This window comes from Microcebus murinus, unplaced genomic scaffold, assembly GCF_040939455.1.
Source record: "Microcebus murinus isolate Inina unplaced genomic scaffold, M.murinus_Inina_mat1.0 scaf004_hap2_Mmur4.0, whole genome shotgun sequence".
In the NCBI taxonomy this organism is placed as follows: Eukaryota; Metazoa; Chordata; class Mammalia; order Primates; family Cheirogaleidae; genus Microcebus; species Microcebus murinus.
Genome location: NW_027438950.1, coordinates 347,198 through 368,559, shown reverse-complemented (window position 1 = coordinate 368,559; position 21,362 = coordinate 347,198). Strand labels below are relative to the sequence as shown.

At 34.9% G+C, this 21,362-nt stretch overlaps 1 protein-coding gene across 1 annotated transcript; it reads right to left on the bottom strand.

Annotated features, from left to right (window-relative positions):
• Positions 1-16,296: 16,296 nt before the first annotated feature.
• Positions 16,297-20,021, bottom strand: LOC142866369 (uncharacterized; the record flags this gene model as incomplete). Its single annotated transcript, XM_075999743.1, has 1 exon — positions 16,297-20,021. A coding segment is annotated over one exon (2,046 nt), but the record flags the coding sequence as incomplete, so codon positions are not given.
• Positions 20,022-21,362: the final 1,341 nt, after the last annotated feature.

Here is a 21,362-nt window from a genome sequence, read left to right as displayed (position 1 = left end):
AGTTGCTCTTCTTTGAAGAATATTGTTCCCAAAGCTTTTTTATTATATTTATAATTATATTGTTGCTGTAATGCTTATAATAAAGATTTTCCACTTAATTAAAAGCCATACATTACTGAACAAGGAATGACTAGTTGTTACATTTTATCCTACATTTTTCTTTCAACATGCAACTTGCTTGGCCAGTAAAACAGAAATAAGCATATTATTTTTATTTATATTGAATCAAGTATACAAATACATCATGGTTAAGTTGACCTATAGTTGCACTATATTTACAGAGTAAGTAATTATGTTTGTTTGAATGTGGATATATACTTATTTTGAACAGAAAAGAAGAAATATTAGACAAAATGGGTAATTTCAAAAGTGTTGAGAATTTACTAGCAAACTAGAAACTTCAAAGATTCTGAAAGGAAATGTTTTGTTCGCTTTATATTGAATTAATTGTTTAAAACCCTTAAGCCTCTGAATGGGAACCTGCCCATGCCAATCCCCTGTTTTTACATGCTTATTACTCATGCTAGGCCTACTATTTTTTTTATTATTTCAAAGTTGATTAAGTATTGGTTATGTGATGTGATCTGCAATTACAGGAAAGATTGTTATGAAACTTACTGGTGCTCATAAAATTACCTGAAGGTATGAATAATTCCACAGTGTAGTAATATCATTTTAATTAGTACATTCTATCTTTTCATTCTAATTTGGGAAGCATATTGAAAGCCCTTTTTGGTTACTGTTTCTTTTACTTTTGGTCATCGAACTAATTGATTTATTGACTTTATCAGGCTACTTGTTCAGGTAAACACTAAGAAGGATTTATAAAGTATGGAGTTGATTTTATATTTAAATAGGAGAAAAAAGTACAGGACAGTGTTAGATATGTAATAGATGCTTCATAATTAGCAGTCAATACGTCTGTGGGAGTGAGCTTGTGGCTCCAGAGAAGAGATTGAAAATATCCAGGATAAAAAAAAGTCATTGATTTTGCATGTGGAGCGAAGGAACAAACAGAACAACCAACTCTCGGAATTTATAAGTGGAAATTCTGCTTCTTTCATTTCATAATTATCTCCAGTTTTTTTGCCATTTTTTATCTTCATTCACTTCTGCAACTGTATCTAAGCCATTCTTGTTTTGGCCTCTGCTTGTGCTACAATATTATCACCATTGTGCTCACCCCCAGCCAGTTCACACAGTACCTTAAAAGTTCTGATGAGCAGTGTAGAATATTTTTAATTTCATGAAAAAAAATTTAACTAGAGAGCTTGAGACCATTTACAGGCTATACATACAGCATTCTGATTATTTAATTAAGATTAGAGAGTTTCAGTTTCCTAAGGTTAAAGTTAGAGCCTTAAAGTCCAAAGAAAGATGAACAATTCTGAAGGCCAGAGGATTAAATCAGGAACTCAGCATTATTTGCTTTGTAAAAGCAAACTGTTACTAGATCCTAACATATAATGCCATAAATATGAAAATAATTACAAGAAGTGAAGCATTGAAAAGTGTATGATGCATATCTTAAGTACTATATAAAGAAATATGAGAATTTGGCAATCTCTTAATGGGGATTTTAGGTAAATAGGATTGAATTTAATTTTCTATGAATTACTTATAGTACAACATATGCATCCATCTAGAATCTAATTATGAGTGTGTATTTTCAGGGTTAGAACATAATAGAATGATTTATCTGGATTGAAAATATTTGCAATAATCTTTATGTGATATTTAAATCTTAGATAATTTATTTTACATAACTTCAGCTACCTTTATTTTAGTAGGTGCAGGGTACAGTACACAGTTCTCACTTTTAGTCATCTACCTTTGGCCAACAATTCAGTCATTCTCTCTAAAGAAATTTCAGGGATCATGGCTACTTTTTGATTGAAAATTTCATTAGTGATTTTGGATGAAATCTTGTTATATGTGCTCACAGTGGCCAGAGGGGAGACAGTAAGCACCACATACCTCTTCAGTCCTCTTCCATAACATAATCTTCAGCACCAGGAAGTCCATGTGTCTTTAGCTTCAAATAAAAGCATTAAAACCCCTTTCATGTTCTATGCTGAATTATGAATCTGTTGGTAAATAACAGAATTCCCTTGCTTATGACAGACAAATGGAATGGCAAAAGCAGCACTCTCACTGTGTTGCCTGGGCTAGAGTGCCATGGCATCAGCCTAGCTACAGTAACCTCAAACTCTTGGACTCAAGCAATCCTTCTGCCTCAGCCTCCCTAGTAGCTGGGACTACAGGCATATGCCACAATGTCCTGATGATTTTTCTATATACTTTTATTTGGCTGATAAATTTATTTCTAGATTTAGTAGAGACATGGTCTTGTTCTTGCTCAGGCTTTTTTCAAACTCCTGACCTTGAGTTATCCTCCTGCCTTGGCCTCCAAGAGTGCTAGGATTACAGGTGTGAGCCACTGTGCCTGGACAGCACAAACTCTCTTCACACCAAGAGCTCACTTAAAGAATTGGCTCAAATAGAAAGGTTAATTCCTTAGGATTGGAAATCTCCTGTGCAAATAGTTATATCTCCACCTAATTTTTTACAGTTCACCACTTGATGCAGGACTCAGATGTGTCAGAACCCTTAGCTAAATGAGTCTACAGACCCACCAGTAAAAATGTCTGGCAAAATTATGGGTCCACACCTCTCATCTCTCACAAATATCAACTCACAATGGATGAAAGACTTTATCCTATGGCATAAAACCATACAATTGTAGAAGAAAATGTTGAAAATACTCTTACATACTTCAACCTAGACAAAAAATTTAGGAAGATTACCCCAAAATCAATCACACCAACAACAAAAATAAATAAATCAGGCCTCATCATACTAAAAAGTTTCCACACAGCCATTAAAAGTATAACTAAAGCAAACAAACAACCTAGAGAATGGGAGAAAATATTTGCATGCTATATATTCAATATATTTCTAATAGCTAGAATTTATACATAAGTCCAGGAACTCAGTAAGATAAAATCAAACAACCTGATTAAAAGTGTGCCAATATATGAACAGAAAGTTTTAAAAAGGACATGTACTATGGCCAAGAAGCATATGAAAAAAGTGTGTATATCTCTATTCATCAAGGAAATGCAAATGAAAACCAAACTGAGATATCCCTTAACTCCAGTGAAAATGGCTTTTATCAATAAGCCCAAAATAAGTGTAGGTGTGGATGTAGAGAGGTAGGAACACTTATATATTACTAGTGGGACTGCAAACTGGTACAATCTCTCTGGAAAGTTATATGGAGACACAGGAAAGTACTAAATTTAGAACATCCATTTGATCCAGAAATCCCACTACTTGGTATCTAACCAATGTAAAAACGTCATCCTATAATAAATACATCTGCACTTGAATGTTTATAACATCAAAATTTACAATTTCAAAGAGGTAGAAACATCCTTGGTACTTATAAATACATTAATATAAATATATCTATAAATAAATATAAAATGTGATATATGTATACCATGGAGTACTACTGAGCCTCAAATTCAGTGGCTAAATGACACCCTTTTATATTATCCTTGATTGTTCTGGAGGCCTTTCTTTAAAGTAAACTATCACAAGAATGGAAAAACAAGCACCACAAATAGTCACTATCAAATTGTTACCAATTGATTAACACATATGTGAACAAATGGAAGTAAAATTCAGTGGGTATTGGGCTGTTGGAAGGGGGAGAAGGTGTTGGGAAAATCCACTCCTAATGAGTGTGGTGCACACGATCTGTGGAAGGGCACAGTTGTAGCTCTGATCAGTCAGCGCAAAAGCAATATACATATTCTAAATGATTTACTCCCATAATATTTTGAAATTACAAAAACAATTTTGTAATATGTAAGAAAGTTTTGAAAAGTTCATCTCTGTATCTCTTTAAGATATTCTTTTTATCTTAATTATTGTAAAATCACAAAAATGAAAGCTTAATTACTTTTAGTTGTTAACATCAGTCATGTGAGCTATATTTACATCATCATGTACTATATTGTCTGGAATGTATGTACTAAGTAAATGTGAATTTCAGTACACATGAGAAAACTACCTGTTTTGCCCATTGCCTAACTGCTGACAAAATGCATTATGTTTTCTGTTCCTAGCAGTGTAACAGCTAAGAAATATCCTACGCATACAATCAAAATACATCTGTCTTATTGTGACTGAGGTTTCATTAAGCATATTGTCATCGAGGTTTATCTATATTGTGGATGTTATTAGAGAATCTGTTTTTCCTTTAGCTGAGAAATAATCCATTATTTCTACATTTCAAATAGTATTTATCTGTTCATTTGGCAAAGGCAGTTTGGGTTGCTCTCATCCACTGACTTTTGTGAATTATGGTGAAATAAATATGCATATGAATATAACTCTTTATTTTACAATATATGCAAGAGCTTATTTGTGTTTCTTTCTCATTCATTGGTCCAGGTGTCTCTGCCATTAGATAACTTCTTTGACTACTGTATCATTTTTTTTAATTTTTCTTTTTTTATTTCAGCATATCATGGGGGTAGAAATGTTTAGGTTATGTGTGTTGCCTTCACCCCCGGAATCAGAGTTTTAAGCATGTCCATGCCCTGATGGTGCACATCGCACTCCTTATGTTTGTATATACACATCCCCTCCTTCCCCTCCCACCTGCCCGACACCCGATAAATGTTATTCCTATATGTCCACATAGGTGTTGATCAGTGAAACCAATTTTCTGGTGAGTAATGTGGTGCTTGTTTTTCTATTCTTGGAATATTTCACTTAGGATAATGGGGTTCAGCTCTATCCAGGAAATTACAAGAGGTGCATATCAGTGTTGTTTCTTATAGCTGAGTAGTATTCCAAAGTATACATTTTTAATGTTTTAAAATGGGTAAGTGTGATACCTATAGCATTGCTTCTCTTTTTGATGATTGTTCACATCTTTGTGGTCTCTTGAGATTTCATATTATTTTGGGGTTTGCTATTTCTATTTTTGAAAAAATGAAATTGAGAATTTGAAAGGAATTGTATTTAATCAGTAGATCACTTTGGACATTTTCACAACATTAGGTCTTCTTCCCTTGAACAAGAACATGTTCAAGAGTGTGTTGTTTATTTTTCTATGCTTTTGAATTTCTCTGTGTTTTTTGTGTCACTTATCTACAGTCTCATTCCATTCTGGTGAGAAATTAAACTGTATAAAATTTCAATTTTCGAAAATTGGTTAAGACATGTTTTCTGTCTGAACAGGTAGATTTGTAGGAAGAATTTTTATGAGCTATCAAGAATATTGTATATTCTATTATATTCTATGTATGTGCGAGGACTTATTGTTCTCTAGTGATTTCAACTCTCTTGTTTTCTTATTAGTAATTTGACTGACCTTATTAGTATTGAAAGTGGAATACCATGCTATCCTATTATTTTTATGTTCATTTCTTGCTTCAATGGTGTCAACCCTTTTATATATTTGAGAACCTTTATGCGAGACATAGATAGATATCAGATATATAAATTATATTTAAAGGGTTATCAGTGAATGACCTCCTTTTATATTAAATGTCCTTGTTTGTCTCTTGTGGCACTTTAGACTTAAAGTATATTTTATAAACTATAACATTTTGCACTTCAAAAGTCATGTGCCTAATATAATTTTGAACTCCACTGCTCTTGTATGCTGAACATTTTCGTGGTATGTCTTGTTATTTCCTGTCACTTTTTGTCTATTGCTTTCACCAGGTATGAAGTCAAGTCTCTTTAGAGAGAATATAGTTGGATTTTTTAATTTCTTTATTTAATTGTGTCTTCTGAGTAGAAATAGTAGTACATAAATATTTGCATAATTGTCTAAAAGGGACAGATTCAAAATTGCCCTAATATTAATTGTTTATGTCACTTTTGTCACTATTTAGTCTTTCTTTCCACTCCTTTTCTCCTCATTCCACCTCACTGATTTTTATTGATATATTTTGTTTCTGTGGCCACCTTCATTTGTGTATTGCATTAAACATTTTTCTGGTGTTCACTGTGAGAATTACCTAAAATCTTTTGAAGCTGCAACTTATGTTAAACTGATAACTACTTAACTTCAATTGTACATAAAAATTCAAAATATTTATATCTGCCCTCAACTTCATGATATAGATGTCAGTAATTATGTCTCTTTACATTATGTCAATTAACATGTGGGAATGATCATTTTTATTTTGTCTTTCAAATTTGATAGCATAATTAAATGTTTTTGCACCATCAATATAATACTGCAGAATTTTATTTTTGATATGTGCATATCTTTCCCAGAATGTTATGTAGTCATCTTGGAAGACAGAAACCAGACATTCAAAGGCCATCAAAAACCAGATGTATGGACACATGTGCCATTGGTTTGACTCTCTTTTGAAAGGGAATCCAGAAAATGGAATTTTACTGCTAAAGTGAGAACTCTATATGAGTGGGGAGGAAGAGTTTTGCTGGGTAAATGTAACATATGTTCCTTCCCCTTCCATATGGTTCTTGGTGTCATACTCATCTGGGGTACCATGAAATATTACCACTTATGATTTCTCAATGAATCATGTTTGCAAATATATTTTGGAGGTCATATATCTATGATGGAAGTAAGACTATGGTATTCCATTGCACTTTCTTGCTAATGTGCTTGGTATAGTTTTGTATATTCAAATTATGAAGTATATTTACCTAAGTATAATTAGTAAGATACTTTATTATTTTCATTTCTTTCAGAACTCTCTTCCCATTGCTCTGAAGACCCAATGCCAGAGCAGGGCATAAAACATTCATTCCAGAAATCAATAATAAGACCATACGGAAGCTCTGACCGAAAAAATGTACTTTTAAGAAAAGACTGGGAGTGTGTTGATGAGTGTAAGAGGCAGAAAGTATGTTATGATGGTCTTACCCAATGTTTGTCAGGTAATCATAGGAAAATCTTGAAAGGTTATAAATGTATAAAAATGTTTAGCAAGTCCTCAAATCTAAGTAAACCTAAGATAAGGCACACTGGAGAGAAAGGTTTCAAAGATAATGAATGTGGCAAACCTTTTATGCACAGCTCAAAAGTTCTTGGACATAGGAAATTTCACACTGTAGACAAACCTTCCAAGTGTGAAGAATATGGAAAACCCTTTAACTGCTACACAAATCTCACTATACATAGGAGAATTCACACAGGAGAGAAACCCTACAAATGTGAAGAATGTGGCAAAGCTTTTACCCATTGCTCAATCCTTACTCAACATAAAAGAATTCATACTGGAGAGAAATCCTACAAATGTGAGGAATGTGGCAAAGCCTTTACCCAGAGCACACACCTTACTCAACATAAAAGAATTCATAGTGGAGAGAAACCCTACAAATGTGAAGAATGTGGCAAAGCCTTTATCAAGATTGGAGACCTCAATCAACATAAACGAATTCATACAGGAGAGAGACCCTACAAATGTGAAGAATGTGGCAAAGCCTTTACTCAGAGCACACACCTTACTCAACATAAAAGAATTCATACTGGAGAGAAATCCTACAAATGTGAGGAATGTGGCAAAGCCTTTACCCAGAGCACAAACCTTACTCAACATAAAAGAATTCATACTGGAGAGAAACCATACAAATGTGAAAAATGTGGCAAAGCCTTTAACAAGATTGGAGACCTCAATCGACATAAACGAATTCATACAGGAGAGAAACCCTACAAATGTGAAGAATGTGGCAAAGCCTTTATCAAGATTGGAGACCTCAATCGACATAAACGAATTCATACAGGAGAGAAACCTTACAAATGTGAGGAATGTGGCAAAGCCTTTACCCGGTGCTCAACACTTACTCTTCATAAAATAAATCATAATGGAGAGAAACCCTACTAATATGAAGAATCTTGCAAAGCCTATATCCGGTGTAGAGACCTCACTCAACATAAAAGATTTCATTCAGGAAAGAAATCATACAAATGTGAGGAATGTGGCAAAGCCTTTACCCGGTACACACACTTTACTCTGGATAAATGAATTCATACTTGAGAGAAACCTTAGAAATGTGAGCAACGTGGAAAAGCCTTTTCCCAGTGCTCTATCTGTACACTATATAAAATAATTCATAGTGGAGAGAAACCATACAAATTTGAGGAATGTGGCAAAGCTTTTATCCAGTGCTCACACCTTAATCTATATGAAAGAGTTCATAACAGAAAAAAATTGTATAAATGTGAAAATTGTGACAAAGTCTTTAATAACTGCTCAATCTTACTCATCATCAAAGAAATCATACTAGATATAAGTGAGACAAATGCAATGACTTTGGAAGTACTTTCCCAAAATATTAGCTTTAAAATGCACAACAGTACTTATACTTATGTAAACAATAATAATGTAGAGTGCTGATAATATCTTGAGTTATAACAGAGATTTTATTGGACATGGGAGAACTTTCACTGAAAGTAATTCTCCAATATTTTCTGAAACATTGCTCAACATCACAAAAATTTCCATAGATAGAAACCTTACAAATATACTGAATGTGAACAAATATTTATGGAAAAGGTGTACATTAGAGAACAACAAAGAATTGATACTTAAAACTTCTTTACAGATATAATAAATTTCAGAACACATTTACTCAAAATTAAGTCTAAACAGATATCACAGGACTCACAGCAAAATGTGCTGAGGCACTAACACATTTAAACATTTCTTTAAACCAGGTTGTTGAGTATAGAGAATAACTCTGTTAAAATAGTTAGATAACTTATTTTTATGGCAGTTTTAAAAGCATGAGATTTTTTGAAAATTATAATGATGTGTAAAATATACTTTCTCATCAGGGTGATATGCAAATGCAATAAAGTATAATTTTTTTGCAACCTTTGACAAGGAAATACTGATGTTATTCAACTTTAAAAACAGTAGATGCTATGCTTCATTTTTAGTGTGTATGTGAATGTCTATGGTTAATGATAGCTGTCTCACAGTTATTAGAAGTCTTCGTATCATTCATGTACTTTTCCATAGAAAACTAAAATCACTGAAATGTAAGATGTATGAAATGGAGAGGTGCTGTGTGGTAGACTTCTAAAAAACAGTATTTCAAGTGATATATGATGTAGGTATACAGACTAATATCCTTCTCATTAAAATCAGAATGAAACGATGACAATATTACCAATAATTTGTTTTACTGATTGCGCATTAGAATAATGAAACAATGAATTTTTAAATATTTTAGATTACATGTAAACTGAATTTGTTTTATTAAATTAAAAATGTTTTTATTGTGTCAAACGTTTTTTACTTTGAATGAACTGTTATTTTGCTACCAACATTAACCTATTCCATGTTACTCAAAGTTGGAGGCAAGGGATTGTAAAAATGTACTATTGGGTTACACAGTAAAATTAAATCAATTGTGATCCTTTTTTCAGTGGCTTCAAATTTCTAATTCTTTGAAGAATAATGTTCCCACAAGTGTTATTTTTTATTATTTTTATAATTCCATTTTAACTGTAATGCTTACAATAAAGTTTGTACACTTAATGAAAAGCAATATATTTCTGAATACTGAATGAGTACTTGTTACATTTTATGCTACATTTTTCTTTTAATATGCAACCCATCTGGCCAGTGAAACAGAAATAAACACATTTTTATTTATACTGAATCAAATATACAAATACATCACATATAAGAAGAACTTTAATTGTTGTAAATTTACAGAGTGAGTAATTCTGTTTGTGTGAATGTGGATGTATATTTATTTTGAAAAGAAAAATATTAAAAAAATGGGTAATTTCATAATTGTTCACAATTTACTAGCAAACTAGAATCTCCATGGATTGTGAAAGCATATTTTTTTCCTTTATGTTGAATTAATTTGGTTAAAATTCTAAAGTTTCTAATTCAGAACCTGCCCATGCCTATCTTCTGTTCTTACATGGTTATTACTCATGCTAGGCTTAATATATTATTTTATTATTTCAAAGTTTGTTACGTATTGTATATATGTCCTACTCTGAAATTATAAGAATAATTTTTATAAAATTTTAATTATGGCTCCAGGTAATAGATTGAAATGTCCCGGCTGAAAAAAGTCACTGATATGCATGTGGAGTGATGAAACTTGCAGTACAAACAACTCTCAGAATTTTTCAGTGGGAATTCTGCTTCTTTCATTTCATAATTATCTCCAGCATTGATTTTTCTTTTGCTATCTTTCTATATTCATTCCCTTCTAAAAATGTTTCTAAGCCATTCTTCTTCCTGCCTTCACTTTGGCTGCAACATTCTCACTGTTGTACTCACCCCCTGTGAGTTCACATAATACTTTAAAAGTTTTAATGAGAATTGTAGAATTATTTATTTTGGTGAAAAAAAGTTTAACTAGAGAGTTTGAGGTCATTTATAGGCTATACATGCAGCATTCTGATTACTTAATTAAGATTAGAGAGATTCAGAATCCTAAGCTTAAAGTAAGAGCCTTAAGTACAAAGACAGATAAATAATTCAGAATGCCAGAGGATTAAATCTGGAACTCAGTATTGTTTGCTTTGTAAAAGCAAACTGTTATTAGATTCTACCATATAATGCCATAGATATGAAAATAATGACAATAAGTAAAGCATTAATAAGTGTTTGATGCATATGGTAAGTACTATATAAAGAAACATGAGAATCTGGGAATCTCTTAATAGAGAGTTTAGGTATATAAAGAAGTTTTAATTTAATTTTCTATGAAGTACTTGTAGTACAACATATGCATCCATCTAGAATGTACTTATGAGTGTATTTTCATGTTAGAATATAATAGAATGATTTCTGTGCATTTAAAGTATTTGGAATAATATTTCTTTTCTGATATTTCAATCTAGAGAATTTATTTTACATGACTTTATCTTCCTTTATTTTAGTGGGTGCAGTACCCAGTACACAGTTCTCATTTTTAGTCATCTAACTGTGGCCAACAATTTGGTCTTTCTCTGTAGAGGAATCTCAGGGATCATGGCTGCTTTTTGATTGACTATTTTATGAGTGATTTTGGATGCAATCCTGTTTTGTATGCTCACAGTGGCCAGAGGTGAGACAGTGAGCACCACATACATTTTTCGTCTCTTCTATAACATAATCATCAGCACCATGAAGTCCAGGTGTCTTTAGTTTCAAGTGAAAGCATTAAAACCCCGTTCATGTTGTATGCTGGATTATGAGTCTGCTGATAAATATCAGAGTTCCCTTGCTTACGACTGACAAATGGAATGACAAAAACAGCACTCTCACTCTGTTTCCTGGGCTAGAGTGCCATGGCATCAGCCTAGCTCACAGCAACCTCAAACTCTTGGGCTCCAGGGATCCTTCTGCCTCAGCCTCCCTAGTAGCTGGGACTATAAGCATATGGCACAATGCCCTGCTAATTTTTCTATACATTTTATTTGGCCAATCAATTTCTTTCTATTTCTAGTAGAGACATGGAAATATTAATAAATATTTATTTATTTTATTTTATTTTTCTCTTGTTTCTGTGCCAAAACTATTAAAATATATGACCTTGATTACTGTGGTTTTAATCTAAGTCTAAACATCTGATGCTGTGAATCCTCCTAATTTTTCTTCTTCTTGATTCTCCTGACTGTTATTGGCCCTTACTTCTATGTATAATAAATTTTGAAACTGGCTAATCAGTTTCCACAAGCTACCTGCTAAGATGCTTTATTGTGGCTGTTTGAACCCATCAATGAATTTGGAGAGAACAGGAATATTAATAATACAAGAGAAACAAAACAAAACAAACAAAACACCAAGAAAACCCATCCAAACCAAAACTAAAGACCATAATAAAAAAGAAAGAATAAATGGGGAATACATATTTACAACTCATATCACAAAGGGGCTTAAATCTTTAACACATAAAGAACTCTGAGAAATTTATAAGAAAATAAATGGGCACAAAGTAGAATAATAACCCCCAGTTCACATAAAAAGAAATCTCAATAGAATGTAGAAGATGACAATATCCTAGGGCTCAGCATAATATGACAATATTGTCAAACTCAAAGTTTGACAATACACTTTGGCACCATGCGGCCACATCTGAACGCACTGATGTTGCCCACAGGCCCCAAAAGGCCTAGAGTATAAAGAGCAGGCAGAGACTGAAGCTGAAGTATTATATGGGACTGGCTTGAAGAGCAGAGCTGTGGGTGCACTGTGCATGCCCACTCAAATTGGGACAGGACACCTGGTTTCCCTATGCTTTATGTCCATGGCACAGGCCATGACAGGAGTCCTGTGCCCTCCTGTGTGACTGTGCTCAGCCCATGCTGACATCCTATCTGGTGTTGATGAATCCCGACACCATGTCCTCACTCAATACACACTTATTCAAATTCTCATTGTACAATTGGGAAACTGAGGCACAGAATGAGGATGGCACTAGCCCATACCAAGGAGGTGGACAGACTCTGGAGCATTAGGAAGTACTCTGGCTTCCTAGGCCTTCGCCCACCTTTTCCCAGAAGGTTTTCTTTGCAAATGAAACCTGAAAGAACCTGAAAGACCCTTTCTAACTGCCTCTCCACCTGAGGCCACTTCCCTTTACACATGAGTTCAGATAACCTCAATCTCCACAGGAGTTCATACAAGCACACACATGCACAGTGTGTGCAGTGAATTCTCAGGTGAGGACCATGGATCTTGAGTAACAGGAGTAGACACTAGAGATGTGAAAAGACAAAAAGAAGATAAGTTGAAGGTGGCAGTGCTATGAGGCAGGGACATCCACTTCCTAATTACATGCCATGCCAAGGGACCAAGATTATGAGCAAGTGCAACCTCCAGGTCCCCAAAGTTCTATCTGGACTGGGGTCACAGCAAACACAACCTTGAGAGGGCAGGCCTTGCGTCCTGTCCTCAGTTTTGTGGCCTCTTGAAGCTAGCATGAGCCTGATGCACAAAAGATGTGGGAGAGAAATCCTGTTTCCTCCTGTATAAATTGGGGTGTTTGGAGTGGGTAACACCAAGAGGTCACAATGATCATAAATAGCTTCTGGCCTTGGGTTTCATTGATGACTGACTCACTGTGCTCTGAGACTCTAGAAAAATGCATTTCACTCCCTGGAGAACCTTCAGGGCTGAGAGAGTATTGGGAGCTTAAGAGACTGAAAATTTGGACCAGGGCAGAATGTTGGAGAGCACTGGACACCAAGTGTTATGTCCAGGGATTATACAAGGTCTTCTTGGGTCCTTCAGGTACTCATTTGGAAGCTGGTGGAAATCATTGCCCTGGCTGAGGTGACCATGCTTCATGAATAAGCTGCACACCCCAGGAGGTGGAAGCAAAGAGGGGACAAGGCAGGCTTCTAGTGTCCGTCTTCTTGCCTTTGGAGCAAGAAGATCCTGATCTTTGCCCCCTTGGAACCATGGAGAGCCACTGCCTTGTAGATCCTTAAATGCAAGTGGCTGCTTTGTTCCCTGATGCTCCTGCATGGGGCTGCATTAACAGTTCAGGCAACAGGAGGCAGCAAGCTCTTGTTTCTCTGGTTTTCCCTGAGCGTGGCTGGAGCAGCTGGAGCCAGGGGAGACTCAGGCCAAGGTCATTCTGTCTGTTCCTTCTCTCAGACCCAACTCGAACCTCTTGTTCTTACCAATGATGCCCACTTAATGATGTGGTCAAAATCAGCAAGGCATCTTTGAGATCCCCACATTAATTCACTCAGCAACACCACCCTGAGCATCACCTTGTGCCAGGTGCCCTGGTGGTCCAAGCATGTGGTCTACCCCAAGGAGCCCATAGTCTGAGCACAGCTGGACAAAATCACTAAAGCAAGTAGATGTGAAAAAAGAGAATAAGTGCTATAGTGACAATAAAACATGAGGACGGCAGGGAGGGCTATGGGGTCACTGTGTTGGATCTAAAATGCCTCACTGAGGTGAAATGCTGTGACCAGAATGACAAATTCTGGAACTGCACAAGTGTGAAAACTGTGTATCAGGAACATGCCACTATGGGAGTAGACAGTCACTGGTAGAAGTGACTTTGCAGAGAAGGTAAAAAAAAAAAAAAAAAAAAAGGACAGTGTGGCTAGAGGGAGCCTGGGGGAGAGAGAAGCAAAGGAAGAATACTGAGGCTGCAAGATGACAGGAGTGCCCTTCTCTTCTATGAAAACACTGCCCCCATAATTACCAACTTTACACAACAAATACCTAATACCTTATAATTTTTGTTTACTAAAATTTGGGCACAGCTTAGCAGGTGACTCTGCCTCAAGGTCACCAAAGAGTCTGGGGCTGTGGTCTCAATTGAAGTTGGATTGTGAAAGAGTCAGCTTCCAAATTCATACATGTGGGGATTGGGAGGAATCCGTGTAGACTGAGAACCTGATTTTATTTTGGTTCTTTTAGTTTCACTCCCTCAGTTCTTTGCCATTCAGCATCTACAAAAAGCAGCTCATATCACTAGAGCTTGCTTCACCAACTTTAAGGATACACTCAAGAGAGGGAAAGGTTAATGGATAGAACATATGAGAAAGGAAATAAGATGGATATTAGTAGCTTTGTTCATAATCAATTTCTGGAATTCACAATGGACTGTCCTCCAAAAATGGATATGTTAAACTCCTTCTCCCCAGTGCGACCTAATTAGGAGATGAGTCCACTGGTAAGTTATTATGTCCAAGGGTGGAGCCCTCATGCTTGGGTTTACTAGCTTTCTACAAGAAACCACAGAGAGCTCTCTTCTCCTCTCTCTGCCAGGTGAGTATAAAACCTGCAACTAAGAGGAGATGAAGTCTGCAACTAAGAGGAGAGTCCTCACCAGAGCCCAGCCAGGTTGAAACCCAGATGTTGAACATTTGATCACCAGAACTGTGTGCAGTTAAACTCTGTTGTTTATAAACTGCACAGTCTATGGTTCTTTGCTATAGCAGCCTGAAGTAACACAGAAGTAATAGCTAATCATTTGTGTGGCGTTGTCTTAGTCAGAAGTGATTCATTAACCACAGATTGCTCTGAGCCTTTGTGGAGGCTGCACAGCACAGAGGCTGAGATGAGGCACATGGATCTGATTCTAAATATAATGGGAGGGTGTTGGAACGTTTGATGTCAGAGGATGACAATGTTTGGATTTCATTTAATTTAAATTTCTTTCTTGTGCAGAATGAAAAATGAGGCCCAGAAAGGAAATGACTTTCCCCAGATCACACAGCTGGGCCTAGTCCTGTCTGAGGTGTATTCTATGCTGTCTTCCATCTCTCTTTCTTCCATCTCTAAATTCAGGCATTATCTACATGTGACACCACATTATGAGTGTTATAAGTTTTATCTCAGTTATACCTGAATAATTGCTAGGAAATACATGCTAGCATAATCCCCACTGTGAATGGTGGGAGGCTCTGGAAGCCCTGAAACACAAAATGACTTGTCTAGGGATACAGAAATTATAAGAAAAAGGAGCTTATGACCTAGCTCCATCTTCCCAAATCTGCAGCCCTGGCTGCATTCAGGTTTCCCCAGGATAATGAAGGTGGTGTGTTTGCTTATAAGGTGACATGGGGAAGGAAGGTGGCCAGTCAGTAGCACAGTGTGGCCTACTGGTAGCTCTTATTGAAGGAGTGGAAGGGACAAAACCTTGAAAAAATGACTTCAACTTCTGGACAGATCCAAAGAGAACATGGAACTCAATGACAATGAAAAACATTTAATTTTTATGGGCAGATTCTGAATGGGGACCCATAAGATTTTACAGAAATGAATTTGAAATAACAAAGAGAATATATACTTAGTTTTGAATTTTTTGAGGCTTCTACATTACTAGTAGATTATCAACATTTTTGGGATTGTCTGTTTTTGTCAATGTATATATATTTTTTTCTGAAACCAGATACACACTAACATAGACACAGTTACCTTTCCCATAATCCTCTTGAAGCTTAAATCTATACTTAGAGTGATATAATTTTATATTTCACTTCCTTAAAGCAAAAATAATAGTATGTTTATGGTTTGCAGGCCAGAGAGTTCACAGGTTCAAAACAAATGTAAGATGCACTTTTGTAAATTGTGTCTTCAGGACTCAGAAATATATGCCTTTTTATGGCATTTTACCTATGCAAAGAATAATAATATAACCTATGGAAATGATGTTTTTCAAAATACTTGAAGTTTACAGCATATTGGAATAAAGGTCGCTAAACATGTCATTACATCATGATATCCAATAGTATACTGTTACCATCTGTTACGTACAACTATAAATAAGGTGAGACAGGTTAAGGTTGGTGGCAATGTAACACTTTATTCAATGTACAACACTCAACACATTAAACACCACTCTGTACAATTAATGCCAACATCACCTGCAATGCACTTACAAGCTAATCAAAAAGAGTCTCTCCATTTTATTCATGCATCTTAAATTTTAGTGTTTAGTGTACATTGTAAGAGCATATGAATGATGCCCACAAAATTTACAAAGACCTTTCATATCTTTGATGCAGCAACGATTGAACACACTCTTTCACAAAAATACTAGGAATGCTGGAATAGAATCAAGTAATTAAAATTGAATTACCTTGATATTCGATTTTCAAAAAAATATAAAAATTTTAATGTGAAAAGTAAACTCTAAATATAACTCTCCATAAAAGTCAATCTCCTGCTGATTTTAAACATATACATCAATTATTAAAGTATTTAACTTTGCATTCTCTATAACCAAAATTCTACTTTAGAATAGTCTAGAAGTAATAGCACTAAGGTTCTTCCTACTGTGAGTCCTCTGGTATTTATTTAGACATGATTTTTTGATTAACTATTTTTTCAGATTATAACATAAGTAAAATATATTTTCATATAACTTCTGGTGTTTTCAAAGCTATGTTAGAGACCAAAGGTTTTTCTGAATTCATTCATTACATTCCTAGAGTGTCTCAACAACCCAAATTCCCTTAATTTAAATAAAGTTTGAGCAATCAATGGAGGATTCCACCCCCACTACAAATTCTCTTGTGTACAATATCTGTGATAAAAGTAAAGGTATCATGTCACTCTTTATAGTTGTAATTTTTTCTTAGTATAAATACTCCACTGTACTCTCAAATTTTTATGTTCAGAAAGGTGTTTTGATGCTCGTTACATTTATACCAGTTACTCAGTATAACTGGTGTTGAACAATGTGTGATGGGTTATTAAAGGCTAGGCCACTTTATTAACATCTGTAGTATCCTGTTCGTGTATGAATTGTCTCATGTATGCTACCATAAAAGCACCAGGTAAAGCATTTGACACATATTTCATTTTTCTATGATTTCCTTCTGGTACCCTAGTTAAATTTAATCAGCTGTTAAAGCTTTTTGTCACATTCTTCACATTCATAAGTTTCCTCTCCTATATGAATTATCTTATATACAGAAAGATGTGAGTATTAGATACAGACTTACCCACATTGTTCACATTTGTAAGGATTTTCTCCAGTCAAATTAGCTCATGCATGGAAACTTAGAGCATAAGGTAAAGCATTAATACATTCTTTTTGTTTGAAAAGTTTCTCTCCAGTGTAAATTCTTTTTTGCATTCTAGGGTATGAACACAGATAAAAAGCTTTCCCTAATTGCTCTCATTTGTAGGGCTTCTCTCCAGTATGAGTTCTTCTATGTATGGAAAAGTGTGAGTATTGGTTAAAGGCTTTACCACATTGACATGTGAAGGGTTCTCTCCAGTATGAATTCTCTTAAGTCTTTTAAGTATTGAGGGACAGCTAAAAGCTTTGCCACATTCTTCCCATTTTACGGTTTCTCTCCAGTACAAATTCTCTTATCTCTTTTGTCTTTTAAGGTCTGAGGAACAGCTAAAAGCTTTGCCACACTCTTTACATTTGTATGGTTTATATACATTATGAATTATTGTATGTCTAATAAGGTGTAAGATCTGGGTAAAGGCTTTTCCACATTCTTAACATTTGTACAGTTGCTCTCAGGAATGAATTACCTTATGTGCAATGAGGACTGAGGACCACTTAAAGGATTTACCACATTCCTCACATTTGTATGGTTTCTCTCCAGTATGAATTCTTTTATGTTGAGTAAGGGTTGAGCTCTGGGTAAAGGCATTGCCAAATTCTTCACATTTGTATGGTTTCTCCCCAATATGAATTCTCTTATGTATTTTAAGATTTGAGGAATAGCTAAAAGCTTTTCCACATTCTTCACATTTGTACAGTTGCTCTCCAGTATGAATTACCTTATGTGCAATGAGAATTGAGGACCAGTTAAAGGATTTACCACATTCCTCACATTTGTATGGTTTCTCTCCAGTATGAATTCTTTTATGTTGAGTAAGGGTTGAGTTCTGGGTAAATGCTTTGCCACATTCTTCACATTTGTATGGTTTCTCTCCAGTATGAATTCTCCTATGTATTTTAACTTGTGAGGAACAGTTAAAAGCCTTGCCACATTCTTCACATTTGTAAGGTTTCTCTCCAGTATGAATTCTCTTATGTGTTTTAAGTTTTGAGGAACAGCTAAAAGCTTTTCCACATTCTTCACATTTGTACAGTTGCTCTCCAGTATGAATTCTTTTATGTTGAGTAAGGGTTGAGCTCTGGGTAAAGGCTTTGCCACATTCCTCACATTTGTATGGTTTCTCTCCAGTATGAATACTCTTATGTTTTTTAAGTTTTGAGGAACAACTAAAAGTTTTGCCACATTCTTCACATTTGTATGGTTTCACCAAAGTATGAATTCTTTTATGTTCAGTAAGAGATGAGCTATGGGTAAAGGCTTTGCCACACTCCTCACATTTGTATGGTTGTTCTCCAGTATGAATTCTCTTATGTCTTTTAAGGTCTGAGGAAGAGCTAAAAGCTTTTCCACATTCTTCACATTTGTACAGTTTCTCTCCAATATGAATTACCTTATGTGCAATGAGGATTGAGGACCAGTGAAAGGATTTACCACATTCCTCACATTTGTACGGTTTCTCTCCAGTATGAATTCTTTTATGTTTACTAAGAGTTGAGCTATGGGTAAAGGCTTTGCTACATTCCTCACATTTGTATGGTTTCTCTCCAGTATGAATTCTCTTATGTCTTTTAAGTTTTGAGGAACAGCTAAAAGTTTTGCCACATTCTTCACATTTGTATTGTTTCTCCACAGTATGAATTCTTTTGGGTTGAGTAGGGTTTGAGCTCTGGGTAAAGGCTTTGCCACATTCCTCACATTTGTACGGTTTCTCTCCAGTATGAATTCTTTTATGTTGAGTAAGGATTGAGCTATGGGTAAAGGCTTTGCCACATTCTTCACATTTGTATGGTTTCTCTCTAGTATGAATTCTTGTATGTCTTTTAAGGTCTGAGGAACAGCTAAAAGCTTTGCCACATTCTTCACATTTGTATGGTTTCTCAACAGGATGAATTATTTTATGTTTAGAAAGGTTTGAGATCTGGGCAAAGGCTTTTCCACATTCTTCACATTTGTACAATTTGTCTCCAGTATGAATGACCTTTTGTGCAATGAGAGTTGAGGACCAGTTAAAGGATTTACCACATTCTTCACATTTGTAGGGTTTTTCTCCAGTATGAATTATCTTATGACTTTTAAGTTGTGAGGAGTAGTTAAAGGCTTTGGAACATTCATCACATTTGTAAAGTTTCTCTCCATTATGAATTCTCTTATATCTTTTAAGTTCCGAGCAACAGTTAAAAGCTTTGCCACACTCATCACATTGGTGTGGTTTCTCTCCAGTATGAATTATATTATGTCTTTTAAAGCATGAAGACCAATTAAAGATTTTGCCACATTCTTCACATTTGTAGGATTTCTCTCCACTATGAATTCTCTTGTGTTTAGTGAGGCTTGAGATATGATTAAACTTTTTGCCACACTCGGCACACTTGTAGGGTTTCTCTCTTTCATGAATTACTTTATGTATCAAAAGGGCTGAGTACCTGTAAAAGACTTTGCCACATTCTTCACATTTGTGTGCTTTCTCTCCAGTATGAGCTCTCTTGTGTTTAGTAAGGTAAAATCACTGATTAAAGACTTTGCCACATTCTTTGAATTTGTAATAGTCTTTTGTATTAAAAATTATTTTATGTTGAGTAATGTGTGAGTATTGGTTACAGGCTTTCCCACATTCATTACATTTTAAAAATTTCTCTACACTATGTCCCACCTTATGTCTATTTTGATTTAACATTTTCCTGAAGACTTTCAAACATGCATTAGACTGGAAGATTTTGCTATATGTAGTCAAACATTGATTACATTCATTGTAATATCCTTTCTGTTCCTTACACTCACCCACACTTTCCCAGTCATTTTTAAATTGTATATTCTGAAGGCCGAAGCTTCCATATCTTCTTCTTATCACTTTTGGTAAAAGAAATTTTAAATGCTGCTCTGGCAAATAGTGTTGGGTAGAATGAGAAGATATTACTGAAAGAAATTTTAAAAACAACAAATTATCTCACTTGTTTCTTTCCTTCATAATCAAATAATAAATATTACAAAATTTATATGTAAAATTATCCTAAGCACATTAGCAGGATGGCACAATACAACATGTAGGCTCTAATTCTCTTTTACACAAATAAATATAAAAAATTATGCTTACCAAATTGACTTTGTGAAATTCTAATAAGGAAAGAAGAGTTCACAGAAAATCACGTGAGAACAATACCAAAAGCAACAGAGAAAAGAAACAAAATTTCTTATACTGACACTCCAAGACCTGTCCTCCTCCTTAATACAGCATAGAAGTATATTACCAAACCCCAGCTTCTTTCTCAAAGAAAATGAAAATGTTGATTATATTTCTAGCTTTTAGAAACCCTTCCAAAGACTGGTTTCTGTCTCCCATAACACAGAGTTCAGAAAAGAATCATGATATTAAGTGAAGGACGGAGTGTGCTGAAACCAAAGATAAAAGATTATTACAACGTCAGTTGAAATTTCACTACAACAGATGGAGAATAGTTATAGAATATGATGACAAGCTCCTAAGAAGAAATGTAGGAAAGGTTCTTTAAATGGAAAACAAATATAGTCACAGAAGATGCATTCTCAGAACATTTTTAAGGCTTCTTCAATCTCCAGTAAGGTGAATTGCTATCAAAGTCTCCCAGGACAAAGCCACTTGATGAAGTTTATGGAGCTGATTTTGCTAATTCTCAAATCTCAACCAACGATTACAATATTCACAAAATTCACGGTAACATATCCCCATCCAAGAAACAAAATAACAAGAAATCAACCATAAAGGATTGGAGATGTATAAATTAAAATTAACCATAAAAATTAAAAATAACCATCTGAATGATGCTTAATTGGTGAAATTAGAATGATATTGAACATTAAATGA